General features: G+C 48.6%; 1 protein-coding gene across 1 annotated transcript in view; it reads left to right on the forward strand.

Annotated features, from left to right (window-relative positions):
• TAPT1 (transmembrane anterior posterior transformation 1) overlaps window positions 1–23,644 on the forward strand; it is a 139,271-nt gene that overhangs the window by 36,122 nt on the left and 79,505 nt on the right. The window contains exons 2-3 of the mRNA XM_033948817.1: window positions 7,422–7,552; window positions 9,941–10,059. Of these exons, the coding sequence (XP_033804708.1) occupies window positions 7,422–7,552; window positions 9,941–10,059 (250 nt within the window). The remainder of the gene's footprint in view (window positions 1–7,421; window positions 7,553–9,940; window positions 10,060–23,644) is intronic.

A 23,644-nucleotide genomic window follows, 5' to 3' on the forward strand; every position in this document is an offset into this window, starting at 1 on the left:
CCTAGAAATTGGCCCGACGAATGAGGTGATTAAATTTGCGGACAATACAAAGTTATTCAGAGTAGTGAGGGCATAGAAGGATTGCAAAGACCTACAAAGAGACATAAATACCCTTGTGGAACGGGCTGCGAAATGGCAAATGAGGTTCAACGTGGATAAGTGCAAGGTGATGCATGTCAGTAACCAAAATCATATGCACGAATACAGGCTGTCTGATGCTATACTCGGAGAGAGCCCCCAGGAAAAAGACAAGCAGGTGAATTTAGGACAGTTCAAAAAGCTGTACTAACTTCTTGTCATCAGATGAATCCAGAGACTTGTGGGTTATGACTCTATAGGAATAGTGGCGTGGTACAGGGTCCGCCTAAATAGCTTGACTGTAGTCAGTAAAACATCCATAATATATGTTCCCTTAGGCTTCCATGGCTGGCGACATGATTGTTGCTGTTTTCTAGGTCTCGCCATGTCTGGATAGGTAGAACTGATGTTTTAGCTATCATGCTGAATATCCTGAAGAAAGCCACAGCATGATGGCTGAAATGTTAGATCTACCTACTCAGAAGCGGCGAGACCCGGAAAACAACAAGCATTCATAATATGCAAATCCACAATACATATAAGCATAATATTTTATTACAAAACAGCCAAACATTTCCATAGAAATAAACAAGCAATTTCTGTAACTCCATAATTCAGTCAAGCTACTTTATTTACTTCTGAAATGCTTCTTGAAAGTAATACGTCTTCACACGCTTCCGAAAGCTTAATAGCTGATCTATTTTACAAATCTTCTCTGGGAGCACATTCCACAACTGCAGACCTACCACCCTGAAAAAACCTAGAATGAGCAGATGCTTTATATATTTGATGCAAAGAAGGAATTTCTAACAGCTGTCTAGGTTGTGATTGCAGAAGATGAAGAAGTATAAGAAAGCGTAACCAAATTGGTTTTCACTGAAGGTAAAATAATGTATTGCTTGAAACCCAAGAACCACAATCTTAAATTTTATTCTCCAAACTACCAGAAGCCAATGAAGATCAATCAAAACTGGTGATACATGCTCCTATCTAGCAATCCCACCAATGACCCAAGCTGCCGCATTCTGGGCTACCTGCAGTACTTTTAACCTCACCTGAAGTAAACAACAAAAAATTGCATTGCAGTAGTCCCACAGAACAAACCATTAACATCACTTGGGTGAAAATTTAGATAGGAAAGCATAGTTCGCAACATCAATATCAATCGAATTTTGAAAAACACAGCCTTCACTACTGAAGCAATATGTGACTGAAAAGACAGGAGTCTAAAAGCACCCTTAAACTCTTAATCACCGAACACACAACAATCTGTGTTCCACCAACTTTGTAATACAAAGCACATCAATTTCATAATTCACTATTAAATCAGACGATTTGTAACCTATTTCATACTGATCTGGCATTCAACATGAACTTGTCTCCTTACACAATGGTCATTATTAAGCATTTGTGAGGTATAAACATTGATCTTAAACATCACTGTTTACATCCCCTCCTACTAACAATATTTAACTCGCCATATCTACCTTGTCACATTACCACAGGAGAAAAAACCCACCTTATCACTCACAAATTCTAACTGAACATTAATGACTGCACATGTTGCACACAGGAGCATGCCTTTGGCTTATGCCGAACATAACGCAACGCTAGTCACTGCCCTTAAATTGTGTCAGCTTGTGATGTCGTCCAAGGGGCAGAATGATCTCCCATAACCCCAAGCAATTACAGAGGTAGTCCTTAGGTCTTGAATCTGCTCTCGCCTTACCAGTTGAGTGCAGCTAGCAAAAAAAAAAAATCGTCACAGTCAAGCTGCAGACCTGAAGGAAAGAAAATTAACAGGTACAAATAATTTCATCTTATCTAGGCACACATGAAATATTGAAGTGATTTATTTTTCTAAAGAAAACGACATCATTTTATTTAATGCAGATGGGTCACGCCATTGGCACAGAATCTTTCCCTGATAAGTTGCACGAAACTAGGTTATCCCAGGACAAGCAGGCAGGATTCTCACATATGGGTGACGTCATCCACGGAGTCCAGATGCAGACAGCTTCGCAAGCAGACTTGCTTGTAGAACTTTAGAAAGTTTGTGACTGCCGCACCGCGTATACGCGAGTGCCTTCCCACCCAGTGCAGGGCGTGCCTCTCCTCAGTTCTCAGTTTTCCGCAGAGCCGAGAAGTCCTATTTTGACACTCTGTGCTACACTTAGTTCTACTTCGTGCCTTCTCTCACCACGGTTCGTGTTTTATTTCTTTTCAGGGTCACTGTGTTTTTCTTGCACTTTTTTTTTTTTTTTTTTTTAAAGAGACTTACTTTGATTTTTCTTTTGATCACAGCGGGGCATGCCTCGTGGCCTCAGCCTGCGGGCTTCGACCAAGCTGTGGCTGTATTCCTGTTTGTCCCAGCCTGTCAAAGGCTTCAAGAAGTGTAGCCGTTACCAGTGCTCGATCTCTCTCACTGACCCACATCGGTGGTGTATTCAGTGTTTGGGACCTGACCATCGTCCGGAGTAGAAAAACTCTTTGGAGGTATGGATCCACTTGCCCCGGTCTCGACCTCGAATCCGGTCAAGCTCACAGGGGTTCTACCTTCTGCCTCAACCTCGGCTTCAACCTTAATCAAGCCATCCTCATTCGGCGGGTCCTCATCCTCGAGCAAATCTGCTAAGTCTTCTCCCGACGAGACACTTGCCTCGCTGCCTCCCTCAGGGCAAGTACCAGCAGTGGTTATCAAGCTGCCCAAGAAGCATGTCTCCAAGTCGAAGAGTCATTCTTCCTCGGAGACTTTAGCCACATCAAATGTACCAGACCCTCAAGTCTCGGTGTCACATTTGGAGGCTATGATCCAGACCATCTTGGATCACCAGTTTGGTAATATGCTTGCCAACCATACTCCTGCCTCGACTCTGCTTCCTGCAGTCCAGCCTGAGTACTTAGGAGTATCACAAGGAGTTGAGTCCTTTGCTGTGCCTCGAGCCAATCCTCACTCTATACAAGGAATCGAGTCCTTGGGAGTGCCTCGAGAGGATTCTACACACTATGCAAGGAGTCAAGTCTTTGTGAGTGTCTCATCTGGAGCATAACCACGCTACTCAGGGAGCCGAGTCCTTGTCAGTACCTTGAGATCCTCGACACCAGGCGTTCAATCCCTTCTGGTGTCTCGATCTCAATCTCCAGCCTCCAGCCCTCTCTCCATCGCCCTTCCTGAGGCATAGGGCAAAGACTCCTTGACTTTCTTCTCAGCTAGACCTGCCTGGTTCGAGGCACAGTTCTCCGCATCAGTCGAGGCATCCATCGAGACACAGATCCTGTTCTCAAGATAAGCCTCGTTTCTCCAGATCTCGAGACTCTTTGAGGTCTCCAACTCCGAAGTTGAGGACACCACCTCCAAATACCTCTGCTTCTTCTCCTACGAGGGATTCTGTCCATTCTCTCAGTGAGTCGTCTATACCTGCATATTCAGATATCAGTACTCCAGAAAAGCTTCACCTTCATTCTCTGCCTTGCAAGGCACCTCGAGGTCACTTTCTTACCCTCGAGGTCAACCTTCTTTGGAGCAGATATCTTTTTCTTCTTTCCTACGTCAAATGAGTAAGGACCTCGGTATTACTTTGGACTCTGATTCCAAATACTCTTAGGAATATTTAGAAGAAATGGGTATGTCTCGTTTTTCTGCGGAGTCTCTCAAATTGTCCATTAATAGACTTCTTAAACTTTTAAGAGAAATCTTGAGACACCTTATTCCATTCCTACTGTCCCAGGAAAACTGGAGTCTCATTACAGGATGGTCCACTGCAAGGGCTTTGAGAAATCTCAGTTATCCCATCAGTCCCTTCTTATGGAGTCTTCTCTGAAAAAGACCAATCCTGCCAAAGTTTATGCCACTGTCCCTCCTGGAAGAGAGGGCAGGACCATGGATAAGTTTGGTCACCGTTTATATCAAAATTCTCTCATGGCAACTAGAGTTTTGAATTACAATTTTGTTTTCATTTTTTATTTCAAGCATTTGGTTGACACACTGCTTGAATATTTTAAATATATTCCTCAACACCGTCTTCCAGGATTTCAGCAGACGATCATCACTCTGACTCAATTCCGCATGCATCTCCTTCAATCTTCCTATGATGCATTTAAGCTTTCCTTGATGGTCGCTGCCTTTTCAATGGCGATGCGCAGGCTTTCCTGGCTCCGCACTATAGACATGGACCCCAATCTTCAAGATCGTCTGGCCAACATTCCTTGTCAAGGCAATGAATTGTTTGATGACTCTATCGAAGCAGCTACTAAACGATTGAACATGAGAAATCGTTTGCTTCCATCACTCGTCCTAAGCCTTCTACCTCTAAAGGCTTCAGACCTCTTCCATCTTACCAGAGGTGTTTTCCACAGAGAGCAGCTCCTTATACAAGAGCGCCTCCCACAACAGCAACAGAGGCAGCAGAAACCTCAGACTCCTGCTGCGCCTAAGGCCTTTCAGCCTTTTTGACCATCTAATACAGAGCATAACCTCCATCTTTCTGCCTCTGTCCTCTCCCCTACCCATTGGAGGTTGTCTCCATCATTTTTACCAATGCTGGGAGATCATTACATCAGACCTCTGGGTGCTGTCCATCATCAGGGAAGGATATTCTCTTCATTTCATCCAGTTTCCTCCAGATCTGCCTTCCAGGCCATCCCAGACCGCCCTTCTTCTTTAGGAAGTTCAAGCTCTGCTTCGTCTCCATGCCATCGAGGAAGTTCCCCCAGAACAGCAGAGCTCCCGTTACTTCCTAGTTCCGAAGAAGATGGGCGATCTGGAACCCTTTTTGGATCTCAGAGCCCTCAACAAATTTCTTGTCAGGGAGAAATTTCAGATGCTGTCTCTGGCATCATTATACCCCCTTCTAGATCTCAAAGAGGCTTACACTCATATTCCCATTCATCCAGCCTCTCGACAGTTCCTCAGATTTCAGGTGGGAAATCTGCATTTTTAGTACAGAGTGCTAACTTTCGGCCTGGCTTCATCTCCAAGAGTGTTTACCAAGTGCCTAGTTGTAGTAACAGCAGCTCTGCAGAACCATGGGCTCCAGGTGTTCCCGTACCTGGACGACTGGCTCATCAAGGATTCAACATCTCAAGGGGTTATTGTAGCAACCTTACAGACTACGTGATTCCTACAAAGTTACGGACTACGTGATTCCTACAAAGTTTGGGGTTTGAAATCAACTTTCCTAAATCTTAGCTACAGCCCTCTCAGACTTTACCGTTCATCTGAGCTGTCCTGGACACTGTCCGACTCAGAGCATTCCTTCCTCAACAACGTCAGGATGCTCTCATTCATCTCTGCCACAAAGTATCTTCCTTGGCTACAATTTCAGCAAGATACATGATGGTTCTCCTAGGTCACATGGCTTCTACTGTTCACATGACTCCTTTTGCCAGACTTCACCTCAGAATTCCTCAGTGGACCCTAGCATCTCAGTGGGTGCAGACTTGCAACCCACTCTCTCAACATATTACAGTATGTCTTCGTTGAGATAGTCTCGCCACTGGTGGATGCTCTCTTCCATCTTAAATATCTCACTTGGAAAATGGTTTTTCTCTTTGCTCTCATGTCTGGCCGCAGGGTCAGTGAGCTACAAGCTTTAGTTGCAGACCCACCTTTCACAGTATTCCATCATGACAAGGTGGTCCTTCGTACTCATCCTAAATTCTTACCTAAAGTGGTTTCAGAATTTCATCTCAATCAATCCATTGTACTTCCAGTGTTTTTTTCAAAGTCTCATTCTCATCCTGGAGAAACAGCTCTTCTTACTCTGGACTGTAAGCGTGCTTTGGCTTTCTACTTGCAACACACTCAACCACATAGATCTGCTCCTCAACTTTTTGTCTCCTTCGATCCAAACAAGTTGGGACATCCGATTTCCAAGCGCACCATCTTTAACTGGTTAGCTGCTTGCATCTCTTTCTGCTATGCTCAGGCTGGACTGCATCTACAGAATCGAGTCACAGCCCACAAAGTCAGAGCCATGGCAGCATCGGTGGCTTTCCTCAGATCTACTCCTATTAAGGAAATCTGCAAAGCTGCCACTTTGTCCTCTTTATACGGAGACAGTCCAAACTACCTGAATAACCGCCTCATCCACAACACCGCAACCAGACATAGGAAAACTCACACCCCATTCTCATACCCCCCAATTAAGGAGGTCAAACGGAAAAAAACTATATGATGACCTCCTGGCCACTCAAGCAGCCAAACTAGACAACCAAATCGCCAATCTACTGACGGCATCCCTCGACTACAAGACTTTTAGAAAAGAAATAAAAGACCATACTCTTCAAGAAAACTCTGAAAAAAGAAATAATACCGCAAGTCTCAAACTCCATCTCTCACTAAAGCCAACTACCCCAAACAAATAACCTTACCCATTTCTTACTCTTTTTGAAAATGACTAAGTTTTTTTTTTTTTTTTGTAAGTTCTTGTTGTAATACATCTTGGATAATTCTTTTGTAATCCGCCTTGAACTGCAAGGTAATGGCGGAATAGAACTCCCTAATGTAATGTAATGTAATTATTGTCTGGATACTTTTTCCAGACGGGATGGCCATTTTGGCCAGGCAGTTTTACAAAATTTATTCTCCTAAATTGCCAACACTCCCACCATCCCTTTTTGGTTAGCTTGGAGGTCACCCATATGTGAGAATAGATTGCCTGCTTGTCCTGGGATAAAGCACAGTTACTTAACGTAACAGGTGTTATCCAGAGATAGCAGACAGCTATTCTCATAACCCACCCACCTCCCCTGGTTGACTTCTCTGCTAGCTATCTGAACTGAGGAGACGCGCGCCCTGCACTGGGTGGGAAGGCACATGTGCGGTGCGGCAGTCACGAACTTTCTAAAGTTCTACAAGCAAGTCTGCTTGCGAAGCATCCAGGCTCCATGGATGATGTCACCCATAAGTGAGAATAGCTGCCTGCTGTCCATGGATAATACCTGTTTCAGTAAGTAACTGCGTTCTGGGTCCTTAACTTCCTATATTCCTTTTTTCCTAACCTGAGGTCCCTTAGCTTGGTCATTTGTCTTTCCAGCCCTGCTGCTTCAGCAGTCTTTATGATGTATCTTACATCATTCTTAGTTTTAATGTTTCATATTAATGCTAGGGAATGGGGATTTGTATGCCACCTTTTTGTGGCTTTGGCATTCAAAGCGGTGGGCACTGGAGGATTAAGTGACTTGCCCTGGGTAATAAGGAGCAGCACTGGGCAGCAGCTGTACCAGTGCGCCACACCTTCCACCAGCAAGTTCTTGTTTTCAATAGTAGTGAAGTATATCATGTTGTATATTTAATTGAATTGTCTATTGATTTTTGCCTGTTTTTAATGTTTTTTGAGCAGATCTTTCATTACTGAAATTCATCAGTGCTGAACTAACAAGAGGCTACTTCCTTGAACACAATGAGGCAAAATATACAGAACGGAGGGAGAGGGTATATACATGTATGCGAATACCAAGAGAACTGGAAAAGGTATGTATTTTTCACTTTTGCTTGTTTGTGTCACTTGAGTTAACTTGGTTTAAATTTATGGGAAATGAAGAGCACTTGGGAACAATGTGGATTTAATTGTTGGTTATCTTTTTAAAAGTGCTATTTTTTATGATGATTTAAATGGAAATCATGAAAGAAATTATTGAAAAGATTTTAATTACTTGGCCAATTAAATCAAGCATTTGTAGAGAAACATAAGCATCCATTTTTCTATAAAGTGGCTTTAAATCTCTTGTTAGTGGGTGAATACATACATCAGTAACTCTTAATGTGTAACTATCACCACAGTGGCTTCTGGTTTCTATTGGCCGAACTTATCGTCCATTAAAGATAAGACTCTTTTAACAATATCATTATACTTTTGATGATTTGAAATGTGCAGTTTTGGATTCTTTGGTCCCCTCAACTTTGGGGCAAATTCTATAAATGGTGTCCCAATTGTAGGCAGCGATAGGCATCTAACCAGCCAATCGGGGAACACATTTTAAAAAATAAATACCCCAAGACAAGCTGCGTCTTCGTGAGCCTAGGGAGGCGTGTAGGGCCACCTAAGCTAACCCAAGGATAGGCGTGGGCGTGGTTTCACCCAGAAGTGGATTTAGGCAAGCTTAGGTGGCCCTAGGCATCTCCCTAGGGCCATGATAGGCGCCTGAAATGTAGGCCAGCAACATTCTGGTCTACATTTCAAATAAACGCGGCCACTGAGCTGATCGCGACAAGGGAATCTCCCTGCCACGATCAGTTTAGTGGCTACGGCAGGGAACCCATCCTTCCTTCCCCCGCGAAGACGACCAGCAGGTGGGATGCTCAGTCCCTCCTGCCGGACCTCCTCCCGGAAGATCACCGGCAGGAGGGATGCCCAGTCCCTCCTGCTAGAACCCCCGCCCCGATCCTCCCCCCCAAAGCTCACCCAGATTCCACCAGTACCTATTTTTGGTGGCCGGCCAGAGGGATGCTTACTCCCTCTGGCCGGCAGATCCGCCTCTAAAGAATGGCGGGCCTTCCTGATGCATTGTGGGATGCACTAGGAGTGGCCTAAGATTCCAATTGGTCAGATCCCTTAGGCCACCCTGATCTAACCAATCAAAATCTTAGGCCACTCCCAGGGCATCCCAGAATGCACTGCAAGAGGGGCCTAATATTCTGGTTGGTTCAAGTGCCTAAGGCCCCTCCTATGGGAGGGGCCTTAAGTGCCTGGGCCAATTAGGGCCTAAGGCTCCTCCCTGGTGCATCCCTGCCATTCGTGCGAAGGCGGGCCAGCTGGCTGGAGGTAGGAAGTATGCTTCTGGCTGGCCATCATTATAAGGTAAGGGGTTTCGGGGGTGACTGATGGGGTCTGGAGAGTGGAGGAGGAGGGGGTGTGTGTGACTTTATGGGGTGGGAGGGATGCCAGCGATGTTAGGGAGGGATTCCGGCAGGAGGGACTGGGCATCCCTTCTGCTGGCAATGTTTCTTGGCTGGGGGGTGGGGGTGTTCCTGGCAAGAGGGATTGCGTATCTCTTCTGTCTGTAGTCTTCGCAGGGGGGGACAGGTTTCTGCAGCTGCTAAACTTATCACAGCAGTAAGTTCAGTGGTCGTGTCTGCTTAAAATCTAGGCTAGCTTTTGCTGGCCTACATTGTAGGTGCCTACCATGGGCCTAAAGAGGCGCATAGGCCCGCCTAAGGCTATTTCTGGGCGAAGGCATGCCTACATCTAGCCTTAGTCGAGCTTAGGCGGACCTAAGCACCTCCCTAGGCTCCTGGAGGTGCCTATAATATAGGCGGCCTGCCTTGGGATGATTTGTTTTTTGTTGTTTTTTTAAACGTGTGTCCTGATTGGCTGGTTAGGCAGCAGTTGAACGCCTACAATCAGGACGCATATATAGAATTTGGCCCAAAGTGTCTAACTTAATTAGTTTATAGATGCTTAATCGGTGTTGATAATTAGCACTTAACACCTTATAATTGCCATTAATTGGACTTAATTGAAAGGTGTCTAACTTGAAAAACATGATTCTATAAAAAGTAGAAGCCTAATCCAAATCGCCTGCCTACAAATGGGCATGGTTAGAGGGCGGATCATGGGCATATTTTTGAGTTATACACCTCTTTTTGAATTGGGCACCGTTATTTAGGAGGAGGAAACCCTGAGATAAATATGGTGTGCGTAAAGTTAGGATGCTGAGCGACGCCTAATGCTGCTTTAGGTGGTGGTAAGCATAATTCTATACAGTGTACCTAACTTTTTATAGAATTGCGCTTAGCTTCGCTGTAGTTGGCACCGATTTTTTTTAGGCAACCAATAAAGAATCGGGCCCTAATTGCTTATGCTGAATTCTATTTTAAGATTATAAATATGTTTTTTTTAATTTTGTTTTTGTAATCTAGTTGATGGTTTTTGGATACTTCCTGTGCCTGGATGCTTTTTTATATGTATTCACTTTGCTTCCATTGAGAGTCCTTCTGGCTTTGATCAGATTCATTACTCTGCCCTGCTGTGGTTTAAGGTAAGTTTTCTAGTCTCATTAATAAAGTTGCAGTAGCAATAATTATTTTATTTTAAAGCAATGTCAATATCCATAACTGCACAAGATAAATCACTTGGTTCCAAAGGCATCTTTCGCAATGGTATATGCCTTTACTAATGCAGGCTGATAGGTTTTCCTTCCTTCTTCTAGTTGGCAGACAAATATGGCTCCAGGGTTTTTAAGTTACTTTACATTTCTTCCTCCTCTCAAGGTTCTTTCACTCTTACTCTTCATTTTCCTTTCTGCTCTATCTCAGCCAATATTCTGCTGTTCTGCTCTCCTGTAAGAAGATAGAATCATCCACAAAGTTGCTAAATGGAAAGGAAGATGTTTAATAAGAACATAAGAAATGCCGCTGCTGGGTCAGGCCAATGGTCCATCGTGCCTAGCAGTCCGCTCACGCGGCAGCCCTTTGGTCAAAGACCAGTGCCCTAACGGAGACTAGCCCTACCAGCACACGTCCTTGTTCAGCAGGAACTTGTCTAACTTTGTCCTGAATCCCTGGAGGATGTTTTCCCCTATGACAGACTCCGGGAGAGCGTTCCAATTTTCCACCACTATCTGGGCGAAGAAGAACTTCCTTACGTTTGTACGGAATCTATCCCCTTTCAACTTTAAAGAACAGTAGGAAAGTTGTCATAAATGGAGAGGCATAAAAAAAGCAGACCAAACAGAATACAAAAACACAGTCTTTATTAAAGTTCTCATATGACATCAAACATGGCCACGTTTCACCAAAACAAGCTTCGTCAGGGGCAGACTTTTACCAGCTGGTGAATGACACACAGAAAACACCAAAGCTGGAATATAAATGTGCCTGGGTCCATTGTAATTGACAATCATGGGCGTGTTGTATGTCCTGGGACAGTGGTCCCCCAACCCTGTCCTGGAGGACCACTAGGCCAGTCAGGTTTTCGGGATAGCTCTAATGAATATGCATGGAGCAGATTTGCATGCCTGTCACTTCCATTATATGCAAATCTCTCTCATGCATATTCATTAGGACTAGTCTGAAAACCCGATTGGTCTGGTGGTCCTCCAGGACAGGGTTGGGGACCACTGTCCTAGAAGAATGTTGATAAAGATTGTTTTTGTATTCTGTTTGGTCTGCTTCTTTATTACTCTTCGTGGTGGATCTAGTAGACTGGCTGCCTTCTTGTTTCCTTACCTTTGTTGTAATGCATTACTGATTCAATCTGCTTCTTGTTCACCAGTCAAAATCCATCGAGATTGTCAGTAGTAAAAATCTGCATATACAAAACGGCACTTAAAAGCTGGCATTCCTAACAATGATTCAGAAACTTGGGCCAAGTTATCTGGAACCTTGCAAACAAGTCATTTTTGATCTGAATGTTTTTCCCTGTGCAGGGACATTTATTGGGGTTTATTAACCACCTTTATGAAGTGATTCACTCAAGGCGGTGTACAGTAGGTACAGCTTGACATATTGATATAATGGTTTGCACTTAAACTTCTTTTTATGTTTCTGTCAGACTCAAAGTACAGTGAAGAGCATGGCCAAAGTCTGCATGTTTGGACCACATTTTTAGAAGGTTCTTAAAGGAATTTGTGAATTCTTCAGGTTCAAATAGATCATTTGGTACTACAAAAGACTCACTGAGGAAACATTCTCTTTTCTTGTAATGCTTATAACCAAGACTCTAATTACAACTTGTTATACTGAGTTATCTACAGGGTATTTTTCCACATGAGAATAAGAATGAATTTTTATCCCAGGACAAGCAGGCATGATATTCTCACATGTGGGTGACGTCATCTACGGAGCCCCGGCGCGGACAGCTTTTCAAGCAAACTTGATTGAAGTTTCAAGTTTGCACACTGCACCACGCATGTGCATGCCTTCTCGCCCACTAGAGGGCGCATCCCACCTCGTGGTCCTCAGTTCAAATTTTTCCGCGGAGCAAGAAAGCCCTGTGGATCTGAGCTCCAGTGTTTTTGCCTTCTAGCTGCCGCGTTTAGTTTGTTTTCCCTTCGAATTAGTTCGCGGTGCTGTTTTTCTTTTCGGTTCCTTTAAAAAAAAAAAAGTCTTTCGTTTTTCCTCGGGCTCCGGGGGCTCCCGGAATCCGTGGCCGCGGGACGTCGGTACGTTCCCGGCCTTCTTCTTTTTCTTCGTGGATGTCCCGTCCTGTTACGGGATTCAAAAAGTGCAGCCGGTGTGAAAGGTTGCTTTCCATCACTGACCCTCACCGGTGGTGCATTGTCTGTCTTGGGCCCGAACATCCGACAGACTCGTGTGATCGCTGTGCTACCTTCCAAAACAGGGCCCTCCGTCGCCGTAAGGCAAGAATGGCCGAATTGTTCGCCGTCGACGCACCGCCTAAGGCCTCGACGTCGGCCTCGGCTTCGGCCCCGGCCTTGACCTCGGCCTCGGCGTCCTCGGGGGCCTCTTCCTCGAAGGCGTCGTCAGTGAAGCAAGCTTCGGGTAAGTCCTCTGTTCCATCCCCTTCAGCAAAGAAGCCATCCTCGAGTCAGGCCAAGGCGGGTGGGTCGACCCCGGCCCCGCATCGGACCTCGACTCCGCACACCCCGAGGGAATACTCGAGACCGAGGTCGCCCTCCAGGGAGTGTGCCCCGGACTCGGAACTCCCCACCTTCGTGGGGATTCCGGCCTTCCAGGATCTCCTCCGAGCTCTGATCTCATCGGAGCTGTCGGGAGCCCTGGAAGTGTTGCAGCGTGCTGCGGTTCCGGCGGCCTCGACCCCGGCCGGGGCGCCTTCGGTCTCGGAGGCCCCGGCCTCGGCGACCTCGGGAGCCCCGGCCTCGGCGACCTCGGTCTCGGGTACGGTGGCCCCGTTCACCTCGGTCTCGGCCCCGCCCCGGACCTCGACCTCGGGGGAACCCCCTGAGCGGAGTGTAAGGCCCAAAGAAAAGTTGCGCAGAGTGCGCCGTCTTTCCTCCTCTTCCTCCGGGTCTTCCAGACACGCCTCGCCCTCGACGCGACCTCGGACGGGGCGTCGATCGAGGAAGTCTAAGCGGCCCCGAGGCTCGCCTCGGCGCGACCGTTCCTCGTCGTTCGGGGGCGAGGCGCTGCAGGTGTCGGAGTTGCGCCTCGACAACCCGAGGCTCCTCCGCTCACCTCATGGGAAGTCTTCCCGGGCCGCCTCACCGAGGAAACGGGAGAGTGTCCCACGAACCCCTGGGTCCTCACCCAAGGGTTCTGCGAGGAGGATAACTTCCCCTTCCCCCTCGAGGGCCCTCGAGAGGGGATCCTGGGATTCGGGATCGGTTAGGGATCCTCATTATTCCCATGAGGCCTCCCCCCTCTCCTCGGTGGGGCGGTCGAGAACCCCGTCTCCCCAGGCTAGGCCGTCCTCATTTTCATCCTTCGTTCAGGACATGGCCCAAGCCCTGGGGATTGACCTGATGGTAGGCTCTCGGTATTCCAAAGAATTTTTGGAGGAACAGGACCTCCCCACTCTCCCTAGGGAGGTGCCTAGACTCCCTCTCAACAGTGTCCTTCTGCAAACCTGGCTGAATAACTTGTCAAACCCTCTTACAGTCACGTCTGTGCCTTCAAAAATGGAATCGAAGTTTAGGACGATTCCCCCTAAAGGGTTCGATAAGGCGCAGCTCTCACACCAGTCTCTTCTGGTGGAGTCTGCTCTTAAAAAATCACAGCCCTCACGGGTTTCTGCGGCGGTTCCACCAGGCAGGGAGGGGCGGACCCTGGACAAGTTTGGCCGTCGCCTCTATTCAAATTCCCTGATGGCCACCAGGGTTCTAAATTACGCCTTCACCTTTTCCTCCTATTTGCGTGGTATGGTGAAGGACCTTCCTCAATATCGAAACTCGTTACCGGACTCCCAAAGAGCAGGATTCGATAAGTTTATGTCCAACCTGTCTCAATTGCGGTTGTACCTATTCCATGCAGTGTACGACGCCTTTGAGCTGGTTTCGAGGGTGTCGGCCCTCGCGGTGGCCATGCGCCGCTTGGCCTGGCTTCGCACCCTCGACATGGACCCAAACCTGCAGGAACGCCTGGCAGACTTGCCTTGTGTGGGGTCCGAGTTATTCGACGAGTCATTGGATGCGGCGACCAAGCGCTTGTCGGAACAGGAGCGCTCTCTAGCATCCCTGGTCCGCCCCAAACCTAGGCCCCCGCCGCAGAAACCCTTTCGGCCTCCGCCGCGCCGATACCCTCAGAAGTCGACCCCGGCTTTCTCGAGACCGCCTCCGAGACGTCCGTCTCAGCGAGGCAGAGGGGGACAAACCCAAGCCCCGGCGCAGGGCCCTTCTAAGCCCGCGCCTTCCTTTTGACGGGCTGAGCGGACGGGGCGGGTTCCCCTCCGCACTTTCACAGGAACCCCTTCCTATCGGGGGCCGTCTTCGGTCCTTCCGGGAGGCATGGACCGGGATTACCTCAGACGCTTGGGTGCTCCGGATCGTCTCCGAGGGCTACTCGCTCAACTTTGTGTCCTCGCCGCCGGACAGTCCCCCAAGTTTAGTCCCCTGCAACCGTTCGCAGCTACCGAACCTTATAACCGAAGCCAAAGCCCTCTTGAAGCTTCGGGCGGTCGAGCCGGTCCCCAAGGACCAGTGGGGTACGGGGTTTTACTCCCGCTACTTTTTGGTCCCAAAAAAGACCGGGGACCTGCGCCCCATACTGGACCTCAGGAAGCTCAACAAATTCCTGGCCCGGGAGAAGTTTCGAATGCTATCTCTCCCGGTTTTGTATCCCCTCTTGGAGGAAGGGGACTGGATGTGCTCCCTCGACCTGAAGGAAGCATACACCCATGTTCCGGTGCACCCCGCCTGTCGAAGATTCTTACGATTCCAGGTGGGGGACCTCCACCTCCAGTACAGGGTACTGCCCTTCGGCCTGGCCGCGTCCCCACGAGTATTCACGAAGTGCATGGTGGTGGTTGCAGCAGCCCTCAGGTCACGTGGACTCCATGTGTTCCCTTACCTGGACGATTGGCTCATCAAAGCCCCGACCAGGGAGGGGGTTATCTCAGCGACCCGACAGTCTATTGCCTTCCTGCAAACTCTCGGGTTCGAGATAAACTTTCCAAAGTCTCAGTTGAGGCCGTCGCAGTCTCTTCAATTCATAGGTGCGGTGCTGGACACGGTGCGCCTACGCTCCTACCTGCCGACCCAGCGGTTGGAAGCCTTGGTACGGATGAGCCGCCAGGTCTCTCAACTATCGAGGGTGTCGGCCAAGCGCATGATGATGCTGCTGGGCCATATGGCCTCGACGGTACATGTCACGCCGTTTGCGAGGCTACATCTGAGGATCCCTCAGTGGACCCTCGCGTCCCAGTGGCGTCAGGAGTGCGACCCGGTGTCTCGCCTCATTTCGGTGACTCCGCCCTTGCGGAAATCGCTGCGTTGGTGGACAGACTCTTCAAATCTGTCCATGGGGCTATTGTTCCGCACTCCGCCTTTTCGCAAGGTCCTGACCACGGACTCCTCGGAGTACGCGTGGGGAGCCCATCTCGACGGTCTTCGCACGCAGGGCCTGTGGTCGGCAGAAGACCGTCAGTGTCATATCAACGTGCTAGAGCTGCGGGCCATCTTCCTAGCACTTCGAGCCTTCGTTCACATATTGCAGGACCAGGTGGTCCTCGTCCGCACGGACAATCAGGTGGCAATGTATTATGTGAACAAGCAGGGAGGAACGGGGTCATGGCCCCTCTGCTCCGAAGCTCTTCGCCTCTGGGAGTGGGCGGCCTCCCGGAACATCTTCCTCCGGGCGGTCTACATCCAAGGAGAACGGAATTGCCTGGCGGACAAACTCAGTCGACTTCTGCAACCGCACGAGTGGACTCTACACTCAGCAGTTCTACGCGAGGTTTTCGCTCGCTGGGGAACGCCACAGGTGGATCTGTTTGCCTCTCCGGAGACACACAAACTACCACTATATTGTTCTCGGATGTACTCGCAGGACCGTCTGGAAGCGGATGCCTTCCTACTCGACTGGGAAGGGAGGTTCCTGTATGCATTCCCTCCGTTCCCTCTGATCATGCGAACGTTGGTACACCTAAAATCGTCCACGGCCACGATGATTCTCATAGCACCTCGGTGGCCGCGTCAGCACTGGTTCTCCCTGCTGCTCCAGCTCAGTGCCAGGGAGCCTCTTCCCCTGCCTGTCTCTCCTTCTCTGCTGTCTCAGAGTCAAGGATCCATGTTACATCCCAATCTGCAGTCATTGCACCTGACAGCCTGGTTTCTTGTTCCCTGACTCCTCCGGACCTGTCTCAATCGGTGAAGGAGGTGTTGGAAGCCTCCCGCAAGATCTCGACGAGGCTTTGCTATGCGCAGAAATGGACCAGGTTTTCCACCTGGTGCTCGTCTTTTCACCTGGATCCGGTATCAGTTCCGGTATCCTCGGTTTTAGAATATTTATTTCATTTGTCGCGCTCCGGCTTGAAAACCACTTCGGTGCGGGTTCATCTCAGTGCGATTTCTGCTTTCCACCAACCTCTGGAGGGACGCCCTCTGTCACTCCATCCCTTGGTGACACGCTTCATGAAAGGGTTACTCAGGGTTTGCCCCCCTCTTAAGCCTCCGTCTGTCGTGTGGAATTTGAATGTAGTTCTGGCTCAACTGATGAAACCCCCTTTTGAGCCACTCAACAAGTCCCTCTTGAAATTTCTGACTTGGAAGGCGGTGTTTCTGATTGCCCTCACCTCCGCCAGGCGGATTGGGGAGTTGCAAGCCTTGGTTGCGGACCCTCCTTTCACGGTCTTTCATCACGACAAGGTGGTTCTCCGCACCCATCCTAAGTTTTTACCTAAAGTTGTTTCTGACTTCCACCTCAATCAGTCCATTGTCCTTCCTGTGTTCTTCCCGAAGCCCCACTCCCATCCTGGCGAGACGGCGCTTCACACGCTTGACTGTAAGAGGGCGTTGGCATATTATCTTCAACGCACCAGGTCTCATCGGAAGGTCCCTCAATTGTTTTTGTCCTTCGATCCCAATCGATTAGGGCATCCAGTTTCCAAGCGCACTCTGTCTAACTGGTTGGCCGCTTGCATTTCCTTTTGCTACGCTCAGTCTGGCCTTCCTCCCCCGGGTCGGGTCACGGGTCACAAGGTCCGAGCAATGGCAGCTTCGATAGCTTTTCTCCGATCCACTCCGATGGAGGACATATGTAAGGCTGCCACTTGGTCTTCGGTTCATACATTCACCTCTCATTACTGTCTGGACACTCTATCCAGGAGTGACGGCCGGTTTGGCCAGTCAGTATTGCAAAATCTGTTTTCCTAAATTGCCATCCTCCCACCTGCCCTGTTTTGGTTAGCTTGGAGGTCACCCACATGTGAGAATATCATGCCTGCTTGTCCTGGGATAAAGCACAGTTACTTACCGTAACAGGTGTTATCCAGGGACAGCAGGCATATATTCTCACAACCCGCCCGCCTCCCCGGGGATGGCTTCCTTGCTAGTTATGGAACTGAGGACCACGAGGTGGGATGCGCCCTCTAGTGGGCGAGAAGGCATGCACATGCGTGGTGCAGTGTGCAAACTTGAAACTTCAATCAAGTTTGCTTGAAAAGCTGTCCGCGCCGGGGCTCCGTAGATGACGTCACCCACATGTGAGAATATATGCCTGCTGTCCCTGGATAACACCTGTTACGGTAAGTAACTGTGCTTTCTAGTTCTATTAATCTAGAAATTATGGGGCAATCCATTTGCCAATGTTTCCAATTAATGCTGGTAGTAACTAACCAGGTTAAAAATTCCTTTAGTCTCATTCTGCCTGTGACAGAAGTTATGAAACCTTGCCCCCCTCCCTAGTTAGTTTAGCTCCCCAACTAGATGGTTTCCTAGAGCAGGGGTGTCAAACTCAATCACATTAAGGGGCCAAAATCCAAAACACAGGCTAGACCCCGCCCAAATTCCACCCCAGACCCCCCCCCCCCATTATAGTAATAATTGTAACACCATTTTTCATATATACACACACAATATAATCTCATTAACAACACATAATGGTTAACTACAAAATTAAACTACACAAAACACACTGTATATGCTTCTCAACATTCATTCCTAACAGAACACAGATAACCCCTATGCAAATACGGGACCAAAAACTAAAAGTACAAATATATACAAAGGAAACCCTAAGATTCAAGACTCTATATGCAGTACAACCCCAGAGAAAAAGAAACAAATGCATTTCTTCCTGAACAGTGTAAAATATAGAAAACGGATGTAAATTCTCAAGATTGACACAATTCAATCACTAAATTGAAAATAAAATCATTCCCCCTACCTTTGTTGTCTCTCTCCCTCCATGCTGTGCCTCAACTAGGTGCCTCCCTCCGGCGGGTATCTTACTTTCTGGCCGGCTCCCGCCTGACCATTTGATACGGCCCGCGGTATCTTCTGGCCAGCTCCCTTCTCCTCACTGCCGCAGTGTGCACAAAGCCTCGCATGTCCTGCGCTTGAATTGGAAACCTTCTCTCTGATGTTGCAACGTCAGAGGGAATGCTTCCGGATGAGGCACAAGGAGCCTTCGCAGCCACCACCACCGCCCACGACTTTGTTCACACTGCAGCAGTGAGGAAGAGGGAGCTGGCCAGAAGATAACACCGGGGGCATCACACCGCGGGCCACATAAAACAGCCAGGCGGGCCGGATTCAGCCCGCAGGCCTTGAGTTTCACACCTGTGTCCTAGAGCAGTGTTCTTCAACCACAGGTCCGTGGACCGGTGCTGGTCCACAGAAATTTCCTGCCGGTCCACAGGGCCAGCATGTGCATCAGGCTCAAAACAGTGTTCTTCAACCGCCGGTCCACAGTGCGATCGATGCGGCGTTATCTTCGAGCCAGCTCCCTCTTCCTCACTGATTCAGTGCACAAAACCATGGGCAGTGGCTCCAACGGGCATCCTGCGCCTGAACCAGAAGCCTTCTCTCTGACGTTGCAGCGTCAAAGGGAAGGCTTCCAGATGAAGCACGGGACGCGCAAGGAGCTGCTGCCCGCAGCTTTGTGCACTGCATCAGTGAGGAAGAGGGAGCTGGTCTGAAGATAATACTGGGGGCGGCATAAAATGGCCAGGCGGGAGCAGGCCAGAAGGTAAGGCACAGCATGGAGGAAGGGAAACATCAAAGGTAGGGGGGAATGATTTTATTTTTGAATTTAGTGATTGAATTATGTAAATTTTGAGAATTTACATCTGCTGTCAATGTGCTTTGTGTAGTTTAATTTTGTGGTTAACCATTATGTGTTGTTAATAAGATTATTTATCCCAGGACAAGCAGGCAGCATATTCTTGACTGATGGGTGACGGCACCGACGGAGCCCCGGTACGGACAATTTTAGAGTGATTGCACTCTAAGAACTTTAGAAAGTTCTAGCTAGGCTGCACCGCGCGTGCGCGAGTGCCTTCCCGCCCGACAGAGGCGCGCGGTCCCCAGTTTTCTTAATTCCGCGGAGCTAAGAAGACGCGTGTTTCCAACGGCTGTTGGAAGTTTTTTTCTATTTCACTTGCCTTCCCGCTCGCGCGTATTTTTCTCTTCATATTTTCTTTCTTTCTTTCTTTTTTACCCTTTGTGTAAAAAAAAAAAAAAAAAAAAAATTATTATTTTTCATTTTTTTATCGAATCTGACCCGGCGGGGCCTGTTGGCACCATCGAAGCCTCGGGCTTCGATTTTGCTACAGCAGTATTTCCCTTCATGCCCCCGTCACCGGGTTTCAAAAAGTGTCAGCGGTGTGCGCGCCCTATCTCCCTTTCCGACCCACACAAGTGGTGCCTCCAGTGTCTGGGTCCGGACCATAGGGCTGAAACCTGCACCCGCTGTAGTTCTTTACAAAAAAGAACTTTAAAAAATCGACAAATTCAGCAGCGGATCCTTTTCGGTACCGCTATGGAAGTTGCACCGGTATCGACGTCGACGACTTCCTCCAAGTCGACTCCGACTACCTCGGCACCGCCAGATCCATCGTCGGTGTCGACTCCTGTAGGTAAGCCGGCTAAGAAGCCTTCCCCTACTGTTCTAGGCCCGCCAGTCGAGCATGCAGTGAGCCAAGTCCTGCAGACTGAGCGCCGGCCCCGTAAACGCTCCGCTCCCATTGAAGTCTCTGCATCGTCATCGGCATCGACTTCACCCGAGCGTCGAGCGGCACCGAAGGTACCGAGCAAGAAAAAACCGGTACCGGTGCCATCGGGACCAACGTTGGATGAGCGCATTGCCTCTATCCTCCAGGTCCAGCTTAAGCAGCAACTACAACAGTTGCTCCCGGCTCTATTGTCTCCGAACCTTCCAGTGTCGGTACCGACTGAGCCTTCGGTGCCGTCTGTCGAACAGCCTCTGTTATCGGCATCGACTGTTTCGGCACCGCAAAAATCTTTGTCCATGCCTGTTCTATCAGCGGAACCAAAACGGCGTGCTACTCCTACGGTGTCGGAACCGGTACTGGTCTCTGAACCCCGTACCGTACTACATTCCCCAGGTACCGTCTCCACTCGGTCTGGTAAATCGGTACACAAGACTAAACATACTGATACATCGACTCCACTTTCCCAGGGCCGTTTGCAATCGGTACGGGACCCTGACTTGTGGGACGATTCAGATGATCCCCTCGGTACCGAGGAGGATTACACATCTGATGAGGAGGAACCGTCGGTGCAGGATACTACTGCTAAGCCAGAGCACTCCTCCTTCACAAAATTTTTAAAGGAGATGTCAGACACCTTGTCTATTCCTTTAGAGTCTGACTCTAAAAAATCCAAGGCATTTTTGGATGCCTTGGATTTTGACCAACCTCCTAAAGAGTTTTTAAAGTTACCCCTCCATGACATCTTGAGGGAAACTTTTTATAAGAATCTGGAAACTCCTTTGACAATCCCAGGAGCCCCAAGAAAACTAGAATCTCTATATAAAGTGATTCCAATACCTGGATTTGACAAACCCCAACTTCCTCATGAATCCCTGTTGGTAGAGTCAACTCTAAAGAAGACTACAGGAGCCAGTATGTATGCCTCTGTCCCTCCTGGTAGGGAAGGAAAGGCCATGGACAAATTTGGAAAGCGTCTTTACCAAAATGCAATGCTGGCCAACCGTTCAAGTAATTACGCTTTCCACTTCTCGTTTTACCTGAAGCACCTCATTCAACAGGTAACCTCTTTTCAAAAGTATATTCCGGACCGTAAACTTCCTGCTTTTCAGCAATGTACCTCTAGTCTTCTGCAACTCAGGAAGTTTATGGTCCGTTCTATTTATGATACTTTTGAACTGACGTCTCGTGCTACTGCTATCTCTGTAGCAATGAGAAGATTGGCATGGCTACGGACCTCAGAACTGGACGTAAACCATCAGGACAGACTTGCCAATGCTCCTTGCCTAGGGGATGAGCTGTTTGGGGAGTCCATGGATACCACCACCCAAAAGCTCTCCGCCCATGAAACTAGGTGGGACACCTTGTTGAAAAACAAGAAGAAACCTCCTCCTCCTCGTCCATTCAGGCAACAACCTTCATATCAAAGGAGGTTTTCTGCTCGACCGGCGCAGTCCCATCCTCCTCAACCTCGCAGGCAGCGTCAGCATCAACAACAGACTCGTCAACAACAGCAGCCTGCTGTCAAACCGGCTATTCAACCTAAGTCGACACAGCCCTTTTGACTCCTTTCTCCAGGACATTGCCAGTCTTCCTCCCTCGTGTCCTCTACCTCAACCCATAGGAGGTCGACTACAAGTTTTTCTACCTCGCTGGGAAGCAATCACCTCCGACCAGTGGGTACTTGCTATCATCGCCCACGGCTACTCCCTAAATTTTCAGACTCCTCCACCTCTAAGTCTGCCAAAAGAGTCTGCTTCCAACAAGGCTCAATCCCTCCTCCTCGCTCAGGAGGTTCACTCCCTCCTTCTTCTCAATGCCATCGAACCAGTTCCTCTGGACCAGCAAGGCCTGGGATTTTACTCCCGGTACTTTCTTGTACCCAAAAAGACCGGAGATCTCAGACCAATATTAGATCTCAGAGATCTCAACAAATGTCTGGTCAAGGAGAAGTTCAAGATGTTATCTCTTGCCACCCTCTATCCTCTTCTTTCTCAGGAAGACTGGCTATGTTCCCTCGATCTCAAGGAGGCGTATACTCACATTCCAATTCATCTGATGTCCAGACAATATCTGCGCTTTCTTGTCAATCAACATCATTACCAATACAAGGTGCTACCCTTCGGCCTAGCCTCCTCGCCCAGGGTATTCACCAAATGTCTGATTGTGGTCGCAGCTTATCTCCGCTCCCACAACTTTCAAGTCTTCCCTTACCTGGACGACTGGCTCATCAAGGCTCCTTCTCCTCAGTCCGTTCACAAAGCCACGGATCAGACCATTTACTTCCTTCGACTGTTGGGGTTCGAAATCAATCTACCCAAGTCGCACCTCATTCCGACTCAGCGGCTTCAATTCATTGGAGCCATTCTGGATACTGTTCAGATGAGGGCTTTTCTTCCTCTAAACCGCCTTCACACCATCCTTCATCTCTGTCAGCAGGTGTTCCAGCAACCTTCCATCTCTGCGAATCACATGATGGTGCTCTTGGGACACATGGCCTCCACAGTACATGTCACTCCCTTCGCACGTCTCCACCTGCGTACTCCTCAATGGACCCTAGCGACTCAGTGGTCACAAGCGACGGATCCTTGTTCACGACACATATCTGTGACCTCGTCTCTTCGACAGTCGCTTCTTTGGTGGTTGAAATCATCAAATCTATCCAGAGGTCTACTGTTCCATCTACCTCCTCATCAACTGGTCATCACCACGGATTCCTCCCCCTATGCATGGGGAGCTCACTTGAACGAGTTTCAAACTCAGGGGTTTTGGACCAACCAGGAAAAGAAACACCACATCAATTTCCTGGAACTCAGAGCGATATTTTACGCTCTCAAAGCTTTCCAACATCTTCTTTTTCCTCAGGTTCTTCTCATTTGCACCGACAACCAAGTTGCAATGTATTACATCAACAAACAGGGAGGGACGGGATCCCGTCCCTTATGTCAGGAAGCTCAAAGGATTTGGACCTGGGCGACTGCTCGTCACCTATTCCTGAAAGCAGTCTACATCCAAGGGGAACAGAATTGCTTAGCAGACAATCTCAGCAGAATTCTTCAACCTCACGAATGGACTCTCGACCCTTCGACTCTCCAGTCCATTTTCTCTCAATGGGGCACACCTCAAGTGGATCTTTTTGCAGCTCCCCACAACCATCAACTGCCCCTGTTTTGCTCCAGACTCTACTCTCCTCACCGTCTGGAACCCGATGCATTTCTCCTAGATTGGACCAATCTCTTCCTTTATGCATTCCCTCCTCTTCCGCTCATGCTGCGCACCTTATTCAAGCTCAAGAGGGAACAAGCCACCATGATTCTCATCGCTCCACGGTGGCCCAGACAGCATTGGTTTTCCCTTCTACTTCAGCTCAGTTCCAGGGAACCCATACCTCTTCCTCTGTTTCCTTCACTGCTTACACAGCATCAACAAACACTGCTTCATCCCAACTTACAGTCTCTGCACCTGACAGCTTGGTATCTCTCGGGCTGACTCCAGCTCATGCTCTCCTGTCTCAGCCTGTTCGTTCTATTATTGAT

The sequence above is a fragment of the Geotrypetes seraphini genome, chromosome 1, assembly GCF_902459505.1.
Source record: "Geotrypetes seraphini chromosome 1, aGeoSer1.1, whole genome shotgun sequence".
Classification (NCBI taxonomy): domain Eukaryota; kingdom Metazoa; phylum Chordata; class Amphibia; order Gymnophiona; family Dermophiidae; genus Geotrypetes; species Geotrypetes seraphini.